The sequence below is a fragment of the Mucor velutinosus genome (assembly GCF_035048745.1).
Source record: "Mucor velutinosus strain NIH1002 chromosome Unknown tig00001572, whole genome shotgun sequence".
NCBI classification, from domain to species: domain Eukaryota; kingdom Fungi; phylum Mucoromycota; class Mucoromycetes; order Mucorales; family Mucoraceae; genus Mucor; species Mucor velutinosus.
Window position 1 is genome coordinate 431,158 of NW_027041898.1, and position 19,063 is coordinate 450,220.

Consider the following 19,063-nt stretch of genomic DNA (forward strand, 5'->3'; position numbering starts at 1 on the left):
ACATTTTTATTATAATTATTCTCTCTTTTCTTTTTTTTTTTTTACAATTCGCACTCTTTTTCTTACACAGAGACGACACGCTATAAACGTTAATCCCTTTTTCTTCTTTCTTGCCCCTATCCCTCTTTCCATAGCAACTTTTAAACACACGCACATACAAGCCCCCTTTTCTTTTTCCTACATAAATTCACATTTATTACCATTTTCTTATTTTGAATGAAAAAAAAAAAAAGCCTACGTGCAAATTCATTTCTTTGATTTGAACAGTCTTCGATAAAAATTATCAATGAACTTGAAGCATGCTTTGACGACCAACATGTCTGTGGGCTGCCGATGCTTTTTGTCGTGATTTTTTTGTAGCTTTTGTTTTGCTCTTTCAGTGATGGCATGCCAAATGTTGAACTTCTAATGCAGAATGGGGTCAGTAATGGCATGAGGCTTGTATTGACTGATTCGCTCTACATTTACTTTGGATGAGGTGCCATCTGGAAGGACTTGATTCTGGTTCATTTTGTGTCAAGAAAAAGAGAATATGCAAAAGAGAAAAAGTATCCGATGTCGTCTTGATGCCGGGGATATTGACATGGCAAGATGGATTTTCGTTTCTATAGCTCTCGAGACAGTGATGATGATGGATATCAAAACGAACTGATATCATCAACATGATTGGGCCATGGGTCACACTCCAGATTTTTTTTACTACTGCTGTTGCTGGTATAGAAACCACAGTCTTGTATATTTAGTGGGCATCCATGTAACTGGAAATTATCAGATTTTCTTTCTCTCTCTCTCTCTCTCTCTCTCTCTTTCTTTCCCTATACATACATACATACATACATACATCTTTTTTCAATGTCTTTATCAAGAAACCTGTCTCTTTACCGTGGTTTATTAAGAGAAGTTAACATTCAGGTATGTATCTTGAGATTGCATCGTCCATCATCATCCCAGTGGACACATAAATCTGACATGACCCCTTGTACTAGTATACAAAAGCTGCTAATAACCCCACCTTTGCACAAGAATTGAAGTCAATTTATCGCAACAATCAACATATCCAAGATCCTTCAAAGATTGAAGCATTAAACAGTAATGCTGAAAATGTGTTGACGTTTTTAACAAGTTCAAGAAAGCATAAAGTATGTATAACATGTCAAAGCCAGTGCTCTCTTATTGTTGCTCACACACTCTTTATAGGAACTTCGTGCATTATATTCAGCTATTGTGATGGAACAAAAGAGAAAGATTGAACTCTCTGCTAACCGTGTTGGTTTGAACTTACCAAAGCAATATGATCCTGAAAACCCTCAACCTCTTGGTGGTAACGCTGAAGAAGCTGCAGCATCAGACAAGAAGAATTAAGCCTCATTGCAAAATAAACTATAGACAATCTCTCTTTTATTGTTGTTCAAACAGTGATGGTCTTGGATTTCTTTTCTTCACTTTGGTTTTGATAGATTTCTCGAATCAAGAAACCAGCGACATCCACATCCTGCCAATACGACATATGCACACTCAACGCACTCAAATAAGCATTCTCCAGCAACCCTTCTTGCAGATAGAAATCCAGTCTACCAGTAGGGTTCAGGCACTTGAGTTTGGATGCACTTTTAGCATTGGCTCGCGTTGTCATGATATTGGGATTGGATTGAGATTGCCATTCCTGCAATTCAGCAGAACCTGATGCGTATTCCAATGGTTTGGAGAACCCCAAGCCACGCATCAATAAGCTACTGGTAAATCCCGTTTTAATAGATTCAAACATGGCACCTGCTCGATTCGCTAGATCACTACCTGCATTGAAGCCGGCATCCAACATGCTCTTCAGCCCGCCTTTGATGTAAGGGATAGGCACAGGCTTCAATTTAGCTCCATAGTGACGAACGACCAAGGGTTCTAAGCGATAGGCGACTGGATCCGATTTGTGGAAAATGTTGTAAATGTTGTCAGCAGCAGGATATACAAAGGACACGGGATGATCAATGTTGTTTTGCTTTGGTGGTGGTTCTGTCAATGTCTTGCGAGATATTATCTTGTTGCCTCGTAACAGCATGATCATACCTAATGGCGAGCCCAATGCAAAGTAGTTTTTCACAGGGAAATTCAATGTCGCAAGATTCTTTTCGTTGTAAGCAGACGAGTTTTGCTGTTGTTGTTGTTGTTGTTGTTGTTGTTGTTGTTGTTGTTGTTGTTGTACATTTGGCTTTTGTTTGTACGTGAATGGCTGCACACTAAGAATGTCGAATCCAAGCAATGACTACACATGTACCGATTTAGTGAATCTGTGTTCTGACATGGTTCAAGTATACATGGAATACTTACACCCAAGGAATGAGCGACAATTGACACCTGGCCATTGTTCTTCAAGAAATAGGGATTTCTCTCAATGAATAACTTGTACACGCGGTTGATCTCTTTTGTCACCACATGGATCATCAAATCATGGTATTTACTCGTCAAGTACAAAGGAACTAGAATCCATCAGTCTATGTACTATATATATATATATATATATATATATAGCGCTTTGATCAACTTACTGTCAAGAAAAACATCCGAGACTAATGTTCTGATATTAGGAGCACCCTCTAATGTAATCTCATCCAACGTGGGACATCCATCATCATCTTCCGAGATACCAATATCTGACTCTAGCTTTGAATCTTGGTCCGTGTCATCTGTTCCAAACAGGATGCCTTTTCTCCAAAGAATAGGTAAAACTTGGATGCCATTGGCACGATCCAAAGGCTGTGTTCCTGAGACTGCAATGGGCCATGTTGATTTCAGCGTCTTTCTCAAAACATTAACATCTAATGGAGAAACAGTGTTACTTGAATACGTGCACAGTATAAAACGCAAACACTCTTTCCGTTACCATGTACAAAATTTTGACCCATACGCTCAGACATCTGTTGGCCAATGCTGATATAGTGTTTGTGAGATACACCACAACATGGCGATTGATTCCAACGCACTTACCCATGAATCACAAACACGATTTGATCTATATTTCGTACATCTTCTTCACTATCCTCGTTATCATAATCTTCTGCGCGTTGTTGTATCATTTCCTTCTCCTCCAATTCCTTCTTCTTTTGGGGTGAGATGTTTCTTGATAAATCTCCAGAATCGGTCGACAGTCTTGGCTTATCGTCTTCTAAATCTAAATGTAGTTTCTTGCTGGCATCTGCTTCATCTGCTGTCTTTGTATCCTTTTTGCCTTCTTGCTCCTTCTTCGCTGCAGTCTCCTTTTCAACTTCATTGTAGCCTCGAAGTAATTTGATGCCACCCAAGTTTTGATTGTTGGTCAACTTTTCTAAAAAGCTCTTGGCGATCTTGGCTGGTGCTGTGTCACTGTTATATAGCATTAAGTATATTGATAGCGACGTTTTGGTTTTGCTTGTACATGATTGACATGTGCACTTACTATAATAACCAAGCTTGCGTTGGGCTGGAGTAGATGACATATTGTCCAAGATAAGGTCCCAGCAGATACTCCTTCTGCTCTTCATTCACTTTCAACTCGTTGATAGGCTTCGTCGCTGTTGAGGATGGTGGCTCTTCTTTTGAGAGTACTTGATCTACTTGGCCAATGTCCTTTTCTTTGTCTTGTACTATGGGCACCATTTCAGCAGCAACTGGTTCAGATCTGATTGGTTTATGTTTACTAATGCATAATGAATTAATTTTGGTACTCGATGCTTACAATTTTTTTTTACAGCTTACTGATAACCTTGTTCGATTTGCTTTGCCATATTTTCCTCGCATGGTAACCACTTTGAATCTGTTTGCATAAACCATGTAGCCCGACGCACTTCGAAAACAGGCCCCTCCCAGTAAACCGGACTGATCTCTCTCTTGTAAATATCGACTTGGAATAAGTAATCTTCATTCACAGGCACTACTTTTGTCCCATTCTCGAAAGCCTTCTCCAATGCTGTGTTATCACGCTTGGAAAACGGAACCCAATTCTTTGGTTTGTTTTTGCAGGATGTCGCTGAAGAAGATAATGACGATTCGGAAGCGATGGATGAAGCTGATGAAGTTGAGTTGATACTCGTCAACGTCTTGTCTCGCTTGGCTTTACGAATAGCAATAGGGTCTATAATAGGCCTATCGATGGCGTGAAACCTAACAAAGAAAGCGTATCCTGTTTAAATCGTCCGAGTATCATTTACGAAAAGGGCCTGCCTTACCAATGCACCTTGAGTACTGGGGCTTGAGGGAAACTATTCTTTGGTTCTGTCATTCTGTTTATATATGTAGAAAAGTACTTGACAAAGAAAAGAATGTGCTTTGAATGCTTTGGTGAGCGATGCTCTACTTGTATAAATAAACTATCTGACGGCGTTTGAATATTATCCAGCATTAGCAGCTGAAGATTGCTGATTGCCTGATGATTTTCAACTTGCTTTGTGCTCCCCAACAACCTTTATTATCCATCAATAAGCAAATGCCCTTTCATATAACAATAGACATCAACCTCTTTCTCTATGGCTAGCTATTTAAACTCCTTTGATTTGTGTCCAATGTTAATATACTTTCATGCATTGGAGATGTATGATTCCAAATGCCCATATTTTTTCGAGTAAACATTTTATTGCCTTTTTGTGTTTTTACAATTAAGAAAGTTATGGGGTTATTAAAAAAAAATGTGCGATAAATAAAAGCGATTGAATTGATAAATATATAATAGATAAAAAGAATCAGAGCAACATGGAAGAGAGGTAAAATAGAGATATTCTGTATAAAATGAATTTACAAGATGATTTAGTTATATGCATTGCCATTTGAGTAGCCTTGGGGCGGACCAGATGGAGGAGCAGTGGCCCAGGTAGGCTGTTGTTGCTGATGCTGATGCTGTTGCTGCTGTTGTTGTTGCTGTGAGTGTTGCTGTTGGTCTTGATCGAGCATTGCGGTTTTTGCTTCTGTCTTTTTAACATCGGGGGATGACTGACCGGGCATCTTGCCTGTTCTCTCCAACTCTTCGACTTCCTTGGCAGCTATTAACGTAAAAAAAAAAAAAAAAAAAAAAAATGAGCATACATATCTAGAGTTTTGCAACTTGAAAAAACACTTACTCAAGAAACGACCACCTGGACCACGAGGTCTGCGCATGGCATGTTTGTGTCTACTTTCATGAAGATAGGGCTTTCTTGCCTTGCTCAGTTTGTTTAATTCCTCTAATTTAGCTCTAGCAGCTCTACGCTTCAAAATACGGTGATATTGCTTTGCATTGACATATAAAGGTTCTTCTGAAGGCTGCTCAGCAGCATTTTGAGCTGGTGGAGGTACAGCTGCTGCTGCTGCATCCATGGGCCTATAACCTAGGTTTTGAGGAGGAGGAGGCGATGAATGGCCTACAGGTTGCTGTTACATATCATAGGTTAGATCTCCCAACAATAACATTTCACATGTAGGTGGGTTTACCATTGAATAGGGTGCTTGCACTGCTGCTGCTGCTGTGGCTTGCGAAGAGTAAACATGCTGTCTGGGATCTTGAGCTGAATGCATGTCCATACCGGGCTGGTGGTAGCCTCCACTGTACACTTCATGTGGGGGAGGATATTGGTGTGGTTGTTGTGAATCTGTCATAATTTTTTATTGTTTTGAATTGGCGTTACTCTAAAAAGGATTGGCTAAAAGAAAGGGTAAAAAGGATTGGTCAAACGAACGAAAGCTTTTTATATAAAACCATGAAGAGGAAGGATCTGGAATGAGAGGGCCAGGGTTGGGAGAGACCAAACTCATATGACGTCGTAGGTCATTTTTGGAGTTTTGTCTCAAAATATCATCATTTTATTGGCATCCGACACGAATCATGTTCTTTCTTTCGAACAGAGCCTCTTGATTTTCCGACTAACATGATCACAATAATAAATGAAGGGTTTGTCAATTGCAAATCAGTACACTAGGTTATTTGTAAATCATGTTTATGACACCCTATTCCAAGCAAGTTGTACGAAAAATAACAAGCGATTTATATGAGAATGGGCCCGAGACACATACTAGCACATTTCTCTCATGTCAACCCCCACGCATAAATGGAAAAAAAAAAAAAAAAAAAAAAATTCGCTGTGTAGCATATAGACAAAAAGAATCTAGAATCACCAATCATACGCCGTTAAACGTGATGATAGATAAATCTACTAAAATTGGTAAGTTCTATTCAAATTGTTTACACTATGGGTATATCATTGTATGTAATTCCTTTAACCTATTCATCATAAATCTACAATAGATTTACTATGAAAGAGTGCCAAAATCTGTATGCTCTGCTGCGGTTTAGAATTAGAAATTGCTTTTAGGAAGCAAGAAGGAATGGATTTTTGAACATTTCACTTGTTGCAAGCAAGATTTGAAGAAAATAATTACCTTCTTCGTCATTTGGAACGCCCTTTTGCGAATTGAGGCTGTGATGTTTTGGGTGTCTCAATGACACCAACTTCCTATTTCCGATGATTAAAAGCGCAAGACATTCAACAGTAAAAAGCTTTCTAGGCCGTCTTCAACATACTAGAAGTTGAGGGATTTCTTCAATTGCAGCTAACCAATTATATCCTTCCAAAATTTAAACCTCGAAAATGACCAATCATGTCACAGGATCGTAATCCATATCGACTCCAAGCATACATGGCGATCATTCAAGAGCATTTTTCAGCCATAGTCGATACTATTATGCAAAAGTATATACGTATTAGAAATGTCTGCCATTTTTATATGCTAACGGATTGAAAAAAGGAAAGTTTTCTTTTAAATGAACACAGCTGAACCCTGAATTTTTTTTTATTGCTAGTTTATGTGGTACAAATCATAGTGAGAACCTTATCTTAAACCTTATTTTATTGTAAATCAAATAATCATGAAAAGCTTGATCTGCCAGACAGTCAATTTACTGATCACTGATCGCATCAAGTATGTATTGCCAACTAAAAAAAAAAAAAAAAAAAAAAAAAAAAAAAAAAAAAAAAAAAGATAAATGTCAAGTGTTCGACATGCTGACGTTAGTTTCTCTTGATCCAGCACATGTAATATGTATGTGTTTTATTCGTAAAGTGTATCCAGAAGCACATGAAATTATTTTTGCAATGGGATTAAAAGTATGGAAATAGAAAGAATGAGAGATAACAATAATAAATTAAAGGCAACACGCCAACGTGTAATAAATCATATAAAGTAAATCAAAAGAAGCGGGGAACTACAAGCGAGATATTTCAAGATGTAGTATTATACACAGTCAAAAGGAAAAACTCTCGCCGGGTAACAATAAATTAAGCTTTTGATTGATATTAGATTGAATCAAAAAAAAATTAAAAGAGATGTTGCTGTTGATAAAGACTATAAATACAAGATATGAAGGAAATAGTAGAGGAAAAAGAATTGAGAGAATCTAGAGAAGCATACCGGCGATAGCGGCAGAGATCCAAGTACTGAAAGCACCACAGATCATGGCGGAAACAGCCAGACTAGCGATATCACCGCTACGCTTGGGAGCCAATGTACTCAAGACACCAATTTGCATACCCACACTACCCAAGTTGGCAAAACCACAAAGAGCATAAGTAGTGATCAGGTAAGAACGAGGAGTCAAGATGTTGATGTAAGTCGAAGCCAAGGCTTGGTAAGCGACAAACTCATTAGCCCAAATCTTGGTAGCAAGTAATTGACCAACTGTAACGACGTCCTGGGGCTCAACACCCATTAACCAGGAGACCTATTTTTTTTTTATATAACATGTTAGAATCTGTGGTGACAAAATAGAAATCGATATCAACTTACAGGTACAAAGATGTAACCGGTGATTAATTGCAGAGTCAACTCGTCAATAGTGACAAATTTGCCGAGCCAAGTCAAACCAGCATTGACAGCATACAACATGGCCAAAAGAGAGATCAAATTGGCACACATCAAAAGCGCAATGTTCATACCAGTAGCAGCACCATGACCAGCAGCATGTAAAGCATTGGCAGGCTTTTCATCACTAGGAGGCACACGAACTTCATTGGCAGTGATTGGTACATCATCTTCAGGCATACGCAATTTTGAAACAGCCAAAGAACAGGGAATAGACATGATACAAGAAGTCAACAGGGCTTCACCAGAAACACCCATGGCAATATAACCATACAAGACGGAACCTGAGATGGTAGCAAAACCAGAACACATAACCTGATGCATTTCTGATTGAGTCAAATAGGGCAAGAAAGGTTTGATCAACAAGGCATTTTCGCCTTGACCCAAGAAAGGAGAGGCTACTGCGACAATGGACTCTGCACCAGATACCTTGAGAGCAGCCATGAAGAAGGTAGCACACTTTTTGAGCAAGAATTGCAAGGCACCATAGTAATACAAGACTTGAACAGTAGCCGCAAAGAAAATCAGCGTGGGAAATACGGTAACAGCGAAAATGCCAGATTCTGCAACAGCATTACCAAAGATGAAGGAGGTGCCGTGAGAAGCCTTTTCAAGGTAACCCTGGGCAAATGTACTAGCCCAATTGAAGATGTCATGGCCAACAGAACAACGGAAGACGAACAAGGCCAGCAAGAATTGCAACAAGAGACCACTCAAAATGGTGTTCCAGTTGACAACCTTGCGGTTATTGGATGTTGCCCACAAACAGAACAAAAAGACAATCATACCAAAGAGAGCTTGCAAACGTTGCAAGCGGTTTGATTCAGGCTTCTCGGGAAGACAGAACACGGTAATCAGAATCACTGCTAAAACAAAGACACCATAGGCAAGCGTACGATAGAGTTCAGGAAGACGCATGTAGGGAGCCATTACTTTACGGCCACACCAAACAACAGGCTTTGTGATATGGCTTGTGGATACATACTTGAACAAGAATTTCAAACAAAAGAAGGCATAAATCAAGCCCAGGATCAAGTTCTCTTGATTGTAGCCCTTAGGCACTTGAATAGCATAAGCAGCAGCCAAGAAGCCAGTAAAGATGATGAAATACGCAATGCTAAAATAAGATTGTTTTTAGTGTGAATCTAAAAGAGCAACTAGCATGCAAATAATCGAGACTCACTGGAACCAAACCTTGTGTCTCTTGTAGAACAGGCTAAACTTGCTGTCCTTTTTGATTTCATCTTCACCATCGTCAGTAGAGATTTCGATCGAAGCCTTGTCATCCATTTGCTGAGGCATGTCAATGGATGTAGTCATGCCCTTTTCAGTGATGGGAGCAGGACGAGGAGCTTGCTTGACATCCGAGTGCGATTCCAAGGTGTCAGTCAAGTTGGTATGAAGACGATGTACCATCAAATGTTCAGGCGTGCTTGTTCCTTCGGTATTGGGTTCATCGGGATATAAGGTTTTCTCCAAGTCGTAGTCGACACGATCGAATTCTCTGCTACCAGGCATTTTAATGTGTTTGTGTATAAGTTTTTTTTTTTTTTATGCGAAAAAAAAAAGAATCCAACAATAAGATTTGAAATCAAAAAAGAAAGCTTTTTAAAGTCTGAAAAGCGTGATTTAGATCGAGGACAACGAGAGAAGAAGAAGAAGAAAAAAAAAAAAGAGCTTTTATGACATTTGACAAGTAGGTTTTTATAACAGGTGCTTTTCCAAAATTAAAAATTTTCTAATTGGGCTAGAAAGCAGTAAAAAAAAAAACAGATGATTCCCAGCTCTTTAAAGGGCTCTAAACCAAACACCAATTGGTTGGGATTATATCGAGTTGGTCCATGGTAAAAAGCGCAACATGAATCCTTGGTCAGAATCTAGAGAAATCTCTGTTGTACAAGTAATAAAGTTCAAGATATGTACATTTGTTTGTAGTCGAAAGGGATCTGCAGAATACAAGACCCTGGATAGAGAGCGTTGACCTGAATGTGTGTTAAGTATGTGTGTGTGTATGTGTGTGTGTGTGTGTGTGTGTGCATATATACAAAGGGCCATTTGGCTTTGAAAAGGAAAAAAAAAAAAAAAAAAAAAAAAAAAACTGTCGTATGATGGGGTTGGAAAAGATTTTTCCATCGAGGCGATCACTGTGTTTCAAGACCAAATGTGTTTAAGAGACACGGCAGAGCACCCATTCTATGATGATTGTTAATACGGTATCACACCTAGAAAGACAGACCCTTACCTGCTTAGTAACATTTGAAGCTGCAATCGAGTGAATTCTTCGTACGCTTCATCGAGCTCTGTCTTTTTTGTCTGCTGCACTTTAATTCGCCTCAACCAAGCATAAAAGGCTACGACCGAGTTAATCCTATCCCGACAGTAGCCATCAATCAGAGCCCACTCATCAAAGTACGATGTTCTAAATCTCCACATTTGATCCTCTCCTTCCTCCAACTCTTTACCACACGTAGAGCAGCCTAGGATGGGCAATGCTGCTGTTTCATTCGGCTGCATGGGCGATGAGGAGAATCCCCAGAGTCGAGATTTCGGCTTGGCTTTGATGGGCGGCTGTTGCTTCTTCATGTCTATAAACTCTTGCGGGCACTCTTCTATCAGGCACGTTTTGGACAAAATAGCCTCCAGTACTCTCTTGCTAGTTGCTTTGCCAAACTTCAAACAGGGTTCGATATCAGATTTGATAATGTATTTCATAAAGGGAAGGCTGTTCACCTTGGCCATGGATGTGATTTCAAGTGATTGGATAAAGGTATCAAACTCTTGTAATAGCAGACCATCTTTCTGTATGTTGGGATTGATCTCTACAGGCTGAGGCACGCCTAACAATGTAGCCATGTCGAGTTGTGCTCGTAACGTGTAATTCTCGTGTGTTGTTTTGGCTGTTGTTGTCTCCTGTGGTTGATCCGCCATTACTTCTCTTAGCGTCTGCAACTCGGTCTGCACCGCGGCTAGTTCTATCTGTGTATTCTCCAGCTGCAATTTCACTTGATCATGCTCTTGCTGTAAAATTAGTTTTTCCTTCTTTTCTGCTAAAACGAGAGCATTCGCCTCTTCAAACAGCTTTTGAGATAAATCGTGCAGCTCGATTTCAACACCTTTTTTGGATTGTTCAATTTCCAGCGTATGAGCAATCTCGTCTTTATGCTTGGTCTTGAGAAAGTGTATGTCTTGTTGAAGGCTCTCAATGCTAGCTTTGATAGCGTCGCTTTGTTGTTCTCTCTGAGCATACTGTGCGCTCAATGTGCCATGGTCCCTTTTATAGGAATTCAGTAATGATCTTTGGTCATCCAGCTGTGATTTCAGTGATTGTATACGCTCTTTAAGCTTTTGTTTCTCGGTCTGAAGCTTTTCGAGCAGAGGTACAACGGCATCGCATAAGCTACAGTGCTTTGTTTCCATCGATACCAGCCAATGCTTGCAAGCGCAGGACATGGATTGGCTAGTGGTGTTGCTGCTGCTACTGCTAATACTACTCAGACTACTGACATCGTTTGTGCTGTTGCTTTTGATCAATGTGCCCAATTCGTTGTAGAGATTATCGATATCTTCTTGCTGTGTATGTGCTTGCTGTGGCTCTTGTAGCTGCGGTAGTGGTGCTAGCTCTGTTTTATCGCTTGTATTATCTGTCATTTTACTGTATCCAAGCTGTGAAAAAAGAGCGAGAAGAAAGAAGGCCAATTAAACACATGTAAACAAAAGTCCCATTTTAAGAGTGAACCCTATCCTATGGGCCCAAAACATAAAATTTTCTTTTTCTCTCTTTTTTTCTCATCTTTGCAATCCAACTCGACAACAAAACCATGGACCCACAACAATCAGCAACGGATCGAAAACTGTCTGAAGCCTATTTACAGCTATCCACTCAAAAGTCCAGTTTCCCATCACAACAGCCGAAAAAGCAACTCCTCATCTTGGACCTGAACGGAACACTTATCTCACGTATCAAATGCAGAGCCAAAGCTGGGAGAGCATTCTATGCTCGACCGCATTATCAAACCTTTCTAAACTATATTTTCAAACACTTTGAAGTTATGGTGTGGAGCTCGGCAAGACAGCAAAATGTCGACAAGATGTGCCATATATTCACAGAACCCTTGAAGCTGGTGTGGAGCCGCAATCATCTTAAATTGAGCCAAAAACAATTCAACAGCAATGTTGACACCATCAAAGATCTGGCCATTGTCTGGGAGCACTTTTCAAACGAATACAATGCTACAAACACAATTGCATTGGATGACTCTCCCTCTAAATTAGCACTTCAACCTTACAACCTGATCCACATTAGAACATTCCACCATGAGGAGATCCGCGAAGGCTACACAGACAACGAACTCTTGAAAGTGATCAAGTATCTCGATGCTGTAAGATTTCACTCTAATGTGGCCAATTATGTGCGCAACGAGCCATTTCTCTCTCGCCGTTTCAAGGTGCCAGAGAATAAAGAGTTGGATCTAGCTCTCACATACGTCACTCGAGCTGGCAAGTTTGCAGAGCCCTATCAGTCTCCCAAGAAGGGTCTCAAGAGACGAAACGATGACGGTGACGCCAATACTGTTAAGAATACGGCGTATCACCAAGACATAGCGGTTGATATCAGTATGAAAGCAGAAGAGTTAGATGATGGCGTCAGCATCAAGCTTGAGCCTGTAGATGGGTTAGATGTCAGTGCAGGTATCAAGCCTGAATCAGAGGATGACACAGTTGCCGCTCAACAAGAAGACAAGGTTGAGGAACCACCTAGAAAGAAGTTGAGGAGGGCCAAAGCGAAAAAGGTGAAACTGCCCAGACATATGAGGAAGCCTCGACATAAGAAGCAAAAGAAAGAGGTGATCCAACAGACGAGCAACAACATACCCATACGCCCACAGACTGATAAGAAACTGAAATCCATTCAAGAGTCTATCAGGCAGAGAAAACAAAAGGAGAAGAATGTCGAAAATGCGCTCCAACAAGCAGTTAAAAATGAGCCTTTAACAGTAGCTATTAAAGTGGAGCCATGATTGTATATATATATATATATTTGCATTTATTTCAATCTACATTGGTTAATCGTAAATCCTCTACTGGGATAGGATCAAAGTGATAAATGTCTATTCCTGATTTTTGTTGCAAAGAATCAATATAATGTGAAGGAACCAATTTCTGTATCAAGTCTGGTCTTATCGACAGCTCTACATTATGTATATAACATGTTACTACACGCCTCCTCTGTTGCATTTCATATAATAAATACTCTATATACCTTCTCTTGAAAAGTTGAATAATTCAGGTAACTCTCTGCCCGTTGCCATCTTTGTCTCTGGATTACGCAATTCATCAAAGAAAGGATGTACCATGGCTTCGCTAGCTGTGGGTCTCAGTTTTGGGTCATACTGTAAGATATGTGATAATAGATCCAGTGCTTCTGGTGGTGTGCGAGAGCGGAACACTCTGGATAATGGATGTGCTTTGATGCTTGGAAATTTGTGATCAGTGTAATTTGGGTTCATTGTCAAGATTTGCTCTTTTGTTGGTGTGCCTAATACTTTGATAATCTCTACAAGTTGATCGATTCCGCTCTCTCCTGGGAACAAGGGCTGTCCTAATAATAGCTCTCCCATCACACATCCTGCTGACCAAATATCGATGCTTGAGGTATATGAATTGGCGCCAAAGATTAATTCTGGAGCACGGTAGTAACGAGAGCAGATATAAGCAACATTAACGCCACCTTCTACCAGTATCTTTGCCGATCCAAAATCACATAATTTCAATACACCCGAGATGGGATGTACCAACAGATTTTGAGGCTTGATATCACGGTGACAAATGCCAAGCGTATGAGAATAGGCAAGGCTTCTGAACAATTGGTAAATGTACAGCTTGACAATCAACATGGGCACAGCTTGTTTGATCTTGGTATAATGACGAGTGACCCGATACACTGTTTCTGGTACGTATTCCATGACGAGATTCAGATAAACATCGTCTCTCTTGAATCGTTTAGGCAGCACAAGTGTGAACCAAAAAAGTGCAAATCAGAAAATTTCAAGGGGTAAAAAAAAAAAAGAGAGAGAGATATTTAGTAACAATGATCAAATCCTTATTCGATATGCTAACGCATTTATTCACCTTATTTTCCCCTTGTGAGTAAAAATAGGCCTTGATGGCGCAAATGTTGGGATGGTTCATTAGCCTCATAATCTCTAGCTCTCTGTTCTAGATGTTGTGTTGAATAATGAATATCGCAAAGTTCAATCAAAGTTCAAATAGTGTGCATCCCCCTTACTTTGAAGCGTTTATCTTGCAACACTTTTTTTATGGCAGCGTCTTCTCCATTGTGATCTAATTTCACTTGATATACTACTCCAAAAGATCCATTTCCAATCACCTTTTGATGCGAATACTGAAGTTGAATATCTTGTCCACTTCGGCCGTCTTTTGCTGGTACGCGAATCGTTCGAAGAGAATCAAACGCATCACCCACTATATACAACATGACAAGTGATTTAGTAGGTATTTCCGTTGTGTGTGCACTTGACTCATTTACCCGAAAATTTGAAATGATTTGAAGTAGAAGCAGACATTTTATAGCTTGAAAGTCTATAAGGTTGAAGAAAAAGAGGAAAGAAACCAGCCCTTTTCTTTTTGTGTGTTCCAACCTAAGGACACTATTAGAAAAGTATATTTCTAAATGAGTATCAGCCAACCATTTAAATTCAGTTTTAGATGTGGTGGCATCTTTGAGAGTCATCAAGCCAGTAAGAAACAGCCTTATTTTATTTGTTTGATCAAGTTACATAGATGATCATATCGCCAAGGTCGAGTCCCCAATTAGAGAGAGAGAGAGAGAGAAAGTGCTCAGCACAGCCATTTGCAAATGCTACTCTTGTGTATTTGTGTGCCTGTAGATGCGACATGTTCCAGCAAACATCTTGATGAAAGGAACCTTGAATTCATGGTTTTTGATTCCCTGTTTACTTGGCGTCCAGGCAATACAGGATCATTCTACTGATGTATACTGAGGATTCACATTTGGGCTTACAATGGCATGTGAAAACACTCAATAAACAGGTACAGACTGTTTATCTGACAGTCCTAGAACGTTTCAGTAGAAATAATTCGCATACGTATAGGCAGAAGCATAGTAGCACCACTTGTAACTAATCTAAAGCATGCAAAACACAATGACATTTGAATGCATTTGAATAAAGTTTTCTTGTGTTAAAAGATGTTTTAAACTGCCAGAATAGCACCGAGCAAATTACTCTCATCTAGCACTTACCGATTCCTTTGCTCAGCTTTTTTGGGAACTAAAAAGACATCATCAAAAATCGACCAAAAAGCATAGGATATCCCTCATGATTTTCATCGAAAATCAACCGATCGCGTTTTTGACACCAAAAAATGAAGACTTTCGCGAAGGTATGTATTAAATTAAACGTTTCTGTCGACTCAGAGCAACCCCTGAAATCACTATGGGACCTTAAAATGCAAAATCTCTACATTTTGGCAGAAAACGCCATTTCATGTTTTCATGTTTTCATGTTTTACTCAATAAGCTTATTCAAAACTAACTTTCAAATTTGCACCATCGGATTCGTCTTGAAAAGCAATCCAAGAAAGCTTAAGAGGATATGACAGAGTGCTTACAATTTACATAGCCCAGTTTTGTAAAATAGGTCGAATAGAATCCAAAAGTTTGAAAATCAACAAATCATGACAGAATGTCTAGCAAAGATTAAAGTAGTTTTGGCGGCCACTTGCTGGCAAAACCAATACCTCCCTTATCATGAAGATAATTAATAGAAAATACCCGGGCATTGCTATGTTGGACGCATCATTTTATTTTTGCATGGTATAGCCTTGATTAATACATTCTTGTTGTTAAGCCCATTAAACGAGAAAAGTATTTGGTCGTACATAATCTCATCTTGTAAGACAAAGAAGCTTTAAATGTTGCTGTTGTTTGTTTAGATGTTGGTACCTTTTCTTTTTTTTTTTTTTTTGACTAGTTACCGAGATGGAAACATTACGCAGATACTCACAGTACCAATACGTAATATCTTTTCGTAAGTTAACGGTATCAGCTAAGCTTATATTACGATCTAACTTTCGACAGGTGTTCGCATTGGTGGAAGTATTATAATATATGGCAGTTCCACTAGTGCATCGAATTTGAAAATCTTGAAAGTGGTATTGTCTAGCTTAATATCATCGATATGTATACATTCTCTAACTTGGCATCTGTTAAATAGAGCACTCCAAAAATGGTTTTCCCAAATATTTCGAATTACGTTCAAAAGATAGAGCACCGTTATCCGCAGCCGAGATTGCGACACTATCCTTTATCTTGGAATACTTCAAGAACCTCAAAATGAAAATTGCCAGCAAATTTGGTCTCCCACTACAGTCATGTCAAATCATAGTTGTATCGCCACCATCCGCTGACTGGGATATAAACCTGTTATGTGCCTTGTATCTGGAGACTGGTTGGATCACAACGAAAGATAGCGATAGCAAATTGATATTGGTACCCTATATTGAAGCATACGTGAACGCTTTTAAAATACGTGATATGCGCAAGAAGTATTTCCAGAGAGAGGGAAAATACATATTATTATCTATGCAGCCAGCGGAAGAGGGACACAAAGTTATCTTTACAACGACCTGTTTTCAGATGCAATGTGCAAAAGAATTATGTGCATTATCCAAGAAGTTAGCATTCAGTGATTTCTTGCCTGTTCCTTCTGTTCTCGGCAGTAGCAAATCAATTTGTTTATCCACCTTGAACGAGGCGCTGTGGAGAGCAAGCATGAGCATCATAACAAAATTCAGGAACAATTACAAGATGCAATACGGAGTCAATACGGAAGATGAGCTTTCAGCTATTGATCCAGAATGGTATGTTGTTGTTAATTTTGCATCAAAATAATGCTTGTGCCTCTAACACCACTGATACATTAGGCGGCATGAAAATCGGAAGATTGGCGATATTTTGCCGTCTGCATACTTTTCCAAAGACCAACTCCAGGGTCTTGGGGAGTATCAGATTAAACATTTCCTTGTAGATTTAACCCAGGACGTCGATATTCAGCAGTATACAAAAGCAATCTGTGATTTGTTACAAGTATCTTTGAAGGCATCTCGGTTAATCAATGGCGCACCGGATGGAATTCGCAGGATACTTCTTGGTAACGGCAATACAGGTCCTTTGCATTGTTTTCTTATCGAGAAAGCCCTACTACAGGCAAAGCTCGTCAAAACTGAGGAGAGATTTACCTTAAATGATACTGACCAGGGCGTGCTATATAGGTCGGTGAAAATGACCCGAATCGCCAATGCCCTTCTCCCGCCGCTGATTCAGGACGAAGAAGAGACTGATGGATTTGCATTTAGCGATAGAGAAGATACTAAAAGCACTCTACTACCTTTGAACTCTTTCAATCTACAAGCAAACATCGATGAGCGGCAGATCCACTTTATATTAAACAAGGTGGTCAATGCATCATCTTCCGCAATTCCTGTAGAGCTGTTCACTGCGCAAGAAAGAACAGTCGAAATGGATCATATACTGGTTACAGCATCTGACATTATTTGGGACCATTATCAACAATTAGAATCAGAGGGCCATCTGGACGCATTAATTACCTGCTATTCAGAGCATGAGAACATCACACTGACATTAGATTATTACAAATGCTTTGCCGTAAACTTGACGAATTTTATCGATAACTGGGTAAAAACGACTAATGCATGCAAAAAGACACCTATTTACGATAGTTTACATATAGTTTCAAAACAAAAGCATCCTCCCGTATAAAGAAATGGATGCATACTGTTTGATTTCAATTGATAGAAGATGCTCTTGTGCTCTCAAGATATCTCATCTAATGCTACTAGAGGCAGGATTAAAACCTGTAGTTTCCAACATCGCAGAAACCATAGTGGGCACCACTTTTTCAATTGATCACTTTGGCCTATATCCAATCTCTGCATTGCTTGTCAAAGGAGGTGTAGATTTCATCGACAATGCGTATTGCGCCAATTGCCTTCAACACTGTTTAAAAGAAAAACTTGCGAAAGTCTTCCGAAACCACCAGCAAAAGCCTACCATGTTTTTCGTCAACAAGGAAACAGAGCATGCATGGAAATTGAAACAAGCAGAAGTTCTTTTCCATGTGGACTTCTGGAGGATAACCGCAATGTATACAGAGATATTCTGGGAACATACTCTTCGCAATATTGGGGAGAAGGAAAACACATTGTCAAATCTGAATACGCTATTTTGAAGAAGGGCAAAGATATACCCAGCAGAGGCCTTAGAAGAACCTTTCTTTTGCCCGATTGCAGTTCCCTAGCCGTAGGTTAGTCTTCTAGATGAGATATTTATATCCAGCAGTAATCTAAAGCCTTCTTAGTTTTCAAAGCCTCGCTGCCTGCTCACACATACCAAGTGAAAGTGATCAAAACTATGTTTTATACCTATTGCAGTCGCTCATATATTAGCATAGACATCTTGCCGCTTCGACATTCATCGGCTATCAGGATCACTATATCTAGGTTTGGGACTTCACAAAAAGGAGCTGCGTTTGAGGAATGTAGGTCGATCGATATTCCGGAGAGACTCTGTTTGAAAAGGAATTGATATAGAAATACAGCGTCTATTATGCGATACATCCAAACATCTCTGTTCCATTGAATCTTATAAAAAACTACCTACGTTTAACTTTTGAGAGTGCTGCTATTGCTGCTTCCTGGCGATAATGACGTGTTTGAGCCGTCCGTGCCATACTAAAAGGCTGCAGTAATGTCAGTAGTTGCAATGATATCTGAACCAAGTATATAAATGATTGTTTTCCTTCTGGTTATTGTATATACATTTGTCATTCTGAGTTATGATGTCTCTTACGTTATTATCAACCTGCGAATTATTTACATATGCAAATCAATCTTCTCCTTTATTGTCTATACAGCGCCACAACATCAAGGACACAGGCTTCATGAGCTATTCAAGGACGAGTCAAAAAGAACATCGCATTCAACATCAAAGAAGACACAAAAGATGAATTTCGCGTAAATTTCAGCTGAGGCAATCACCACGCATAGCAAAGGAACCAGGCGATGTTCGTATCAAATAAGAAGAGGCATTGAAGGATGAGGCTTTAGGTAAACCCCTCTGATGTGATTATCAAAGGGATACATACTGAAC

The 19,063-nt window shown here is 39.5% G+C and overlaps 9 protein-coding genes across 9 annotated transcripts; 3 read left to right on the top strand and 6 right to left on the bottom strand.

The window, feature by feature from the left end:
- Nucleotides 1-246: 246 nt before the first annotated feature.
- CHS3_4 (Chitin synthase, class 3) lies at nt 247-510 on the bottom strand (the record flags this gene model as incomplete). Its single annotated transcript, XM_064832349.1, has 2 exons — nt 247-405; nt 469-510. The coding sequence occupies 2 exons, from the start codon at nt 508-510 to the stop codon at nt 247-249; spliced, it is 201 nt and encodes a 66-aa protein (XP_064687904.1).
- A 342-nt stretch (nt 511-852) lies between these two features.
- ATC70_013184 (Plasma membrane ATPase) lies at nt 853-1,362 on the top strand (the record flags this gene model as incomplete). The annotated part of the gene is made up of 3 exons (XM_064832350.1): nt 853-912; nt 987-1,139; nt 1,198-1,362. The coding sequence occupies 3 exons, from the start codon at nt 853-855 to the stop codon at nt 1,360-1,362; spliced, it is 378 nt and encodes a 125-aa protein (XP_064687905.1).
- A 46-nt stretch (nt 1,363-1,408) lies between these two features.
- ATC70_013185 (uncharacterized protein) lies at nt 1,409-4,249 on the bottom strand (the record flags this gene model as incomplete). The annotated part of the gene is made up of 8 exons (XM_064832351.1): nt 1,409-2,257; nt 2,323-2,471; nt 2,541-2,810; nt 2,876-2,922; nt 2,980-3,354; nt 3,428-3,667; nt 3,727-4,131; nt 4,197-4,249. The coding sequence occupies 8 exons, from the start codon at nt 4,247-4,249 to the stop codon at nt 1,409-1,411; spliced, it is 2,388 nt and encodes a 795-aa protein (XP_064687906.1).
- A 521-nt stretch (nt 4,250-4,770) lies between these two features.
- ATC70_013186 (uncharacterized protein) lies at nt 4,771-5,595 on the bottom strand (the record flags this gene model as incomplete). Its single annotated transcript, XM_064832352.1, has 3 exons — nt 4,771-5,003; nt 5,082-5,370; nt 5,431-5,595. The coding sequence occupies 3 exons, from the start codon at nt 5,593-5,595 to the stop codon at nt 4,771-4,773; spliced, it is 687 nt and encodes a 228-aa protein (XP_064687907.1).
- A 1,795-nt stretch (nt 5,596-7,390) lies between these two features.
- ATP3_2 (atp3 gamma subunit of the F1 sector of mitochondrial F1F0 ATP synthase) lies at nt 7,391-9,372 on the bottom strand (the record flags this gene model as incomplete). The annotated part of the gene is made up of 3 exons (XM_064832353.1): nt 7,391-7,714; nt 7,780-8,971; nt 9,038-9,372. The coding sequence occupies 3 exons, from the start codon at nt 9,370-9,372 to the stop codon at nt 7,391-7,393; spliced, it is 1,851 nt and encodes a 616-aa protein (XP_064687908.1).
- Nucleotides 9,373-9,995: 623 nt separating this feature from the next.
- On the bottom strand, nt 9,996-11,502 carry ATC70_013188 (uncharacterized protein; the record flags this gene model as incomplete). Its single annotated transcript, XM_064832354.1, has 2 exons — nt 9,996-10,047; nt 10,097-11,502. 2 exons carry the CDS (start codon nt 11,500-11,502, stop codon nt 9,996-9,998), a joined length of 1,458 nt encoding a protein of 485 aa, XP_064687909.1.
- A 170-nt stretch (nt 11,503-11,672) lies between these two features.
- Nucleotides 11,673-12,872, top strand: NFS1 (cysteine desulfurase; the record flags this gene model as incomplete). Its single annotated transcript, XM_064832355.1, has 1 exon — nt 11,673-12,872. One exon carries the CDS (start codon nt 11,673-11,675, stop codon nt 12,870-12,872), a length of 1,200 nt encoding a protein of 399 aa, XP_064687910.1.
- Nucleotides 12,873-12,903: 31 nt separating this feature from the next.
- On the bottom strand, nt 12,904-14,438 carry ATC70_013190 (uncharacterized protein; the record flags this gene model as incomplete). The annotated part of the gene is made up of 5 exons (XM_064832356.1): nt 12,904-13,043; nt 13,115-13,844; nt 13,984-14,070; nt 14,141-14,337; nt 14,402-14,438. The coding sequence occupies 5 exons, from the start codon at nt 14,436-14,438 to the stop codon at nt 12,904-12,906; spliced, it is 1,191 nt and encodes a 396-aa protein (XP_064687911.1).
- Nucleotides 14,439-16,228: 1,790 nt separating this feature from the next.
- ATC70_013191 (uncharacterized protein) lies at nt 16,229-17,674 on the top strand (the record flags this gene model as incomplete). Its single annotated transcript, XM_064832357.1, has 2 exons — nt 16,229-16,755; nt 16,819-17,674. The coding sequence occupies 2 exons, from the start codon at nt 16,229-16,231 to the stop codon at nt 17,672-17,674; spliced, it is 1,383 nt and encodes a 460-aa protein (XP_064687912.1).
- Between the last annotated feature and the right edge of the window lie 1,389 nt (nt 17,675-19,063).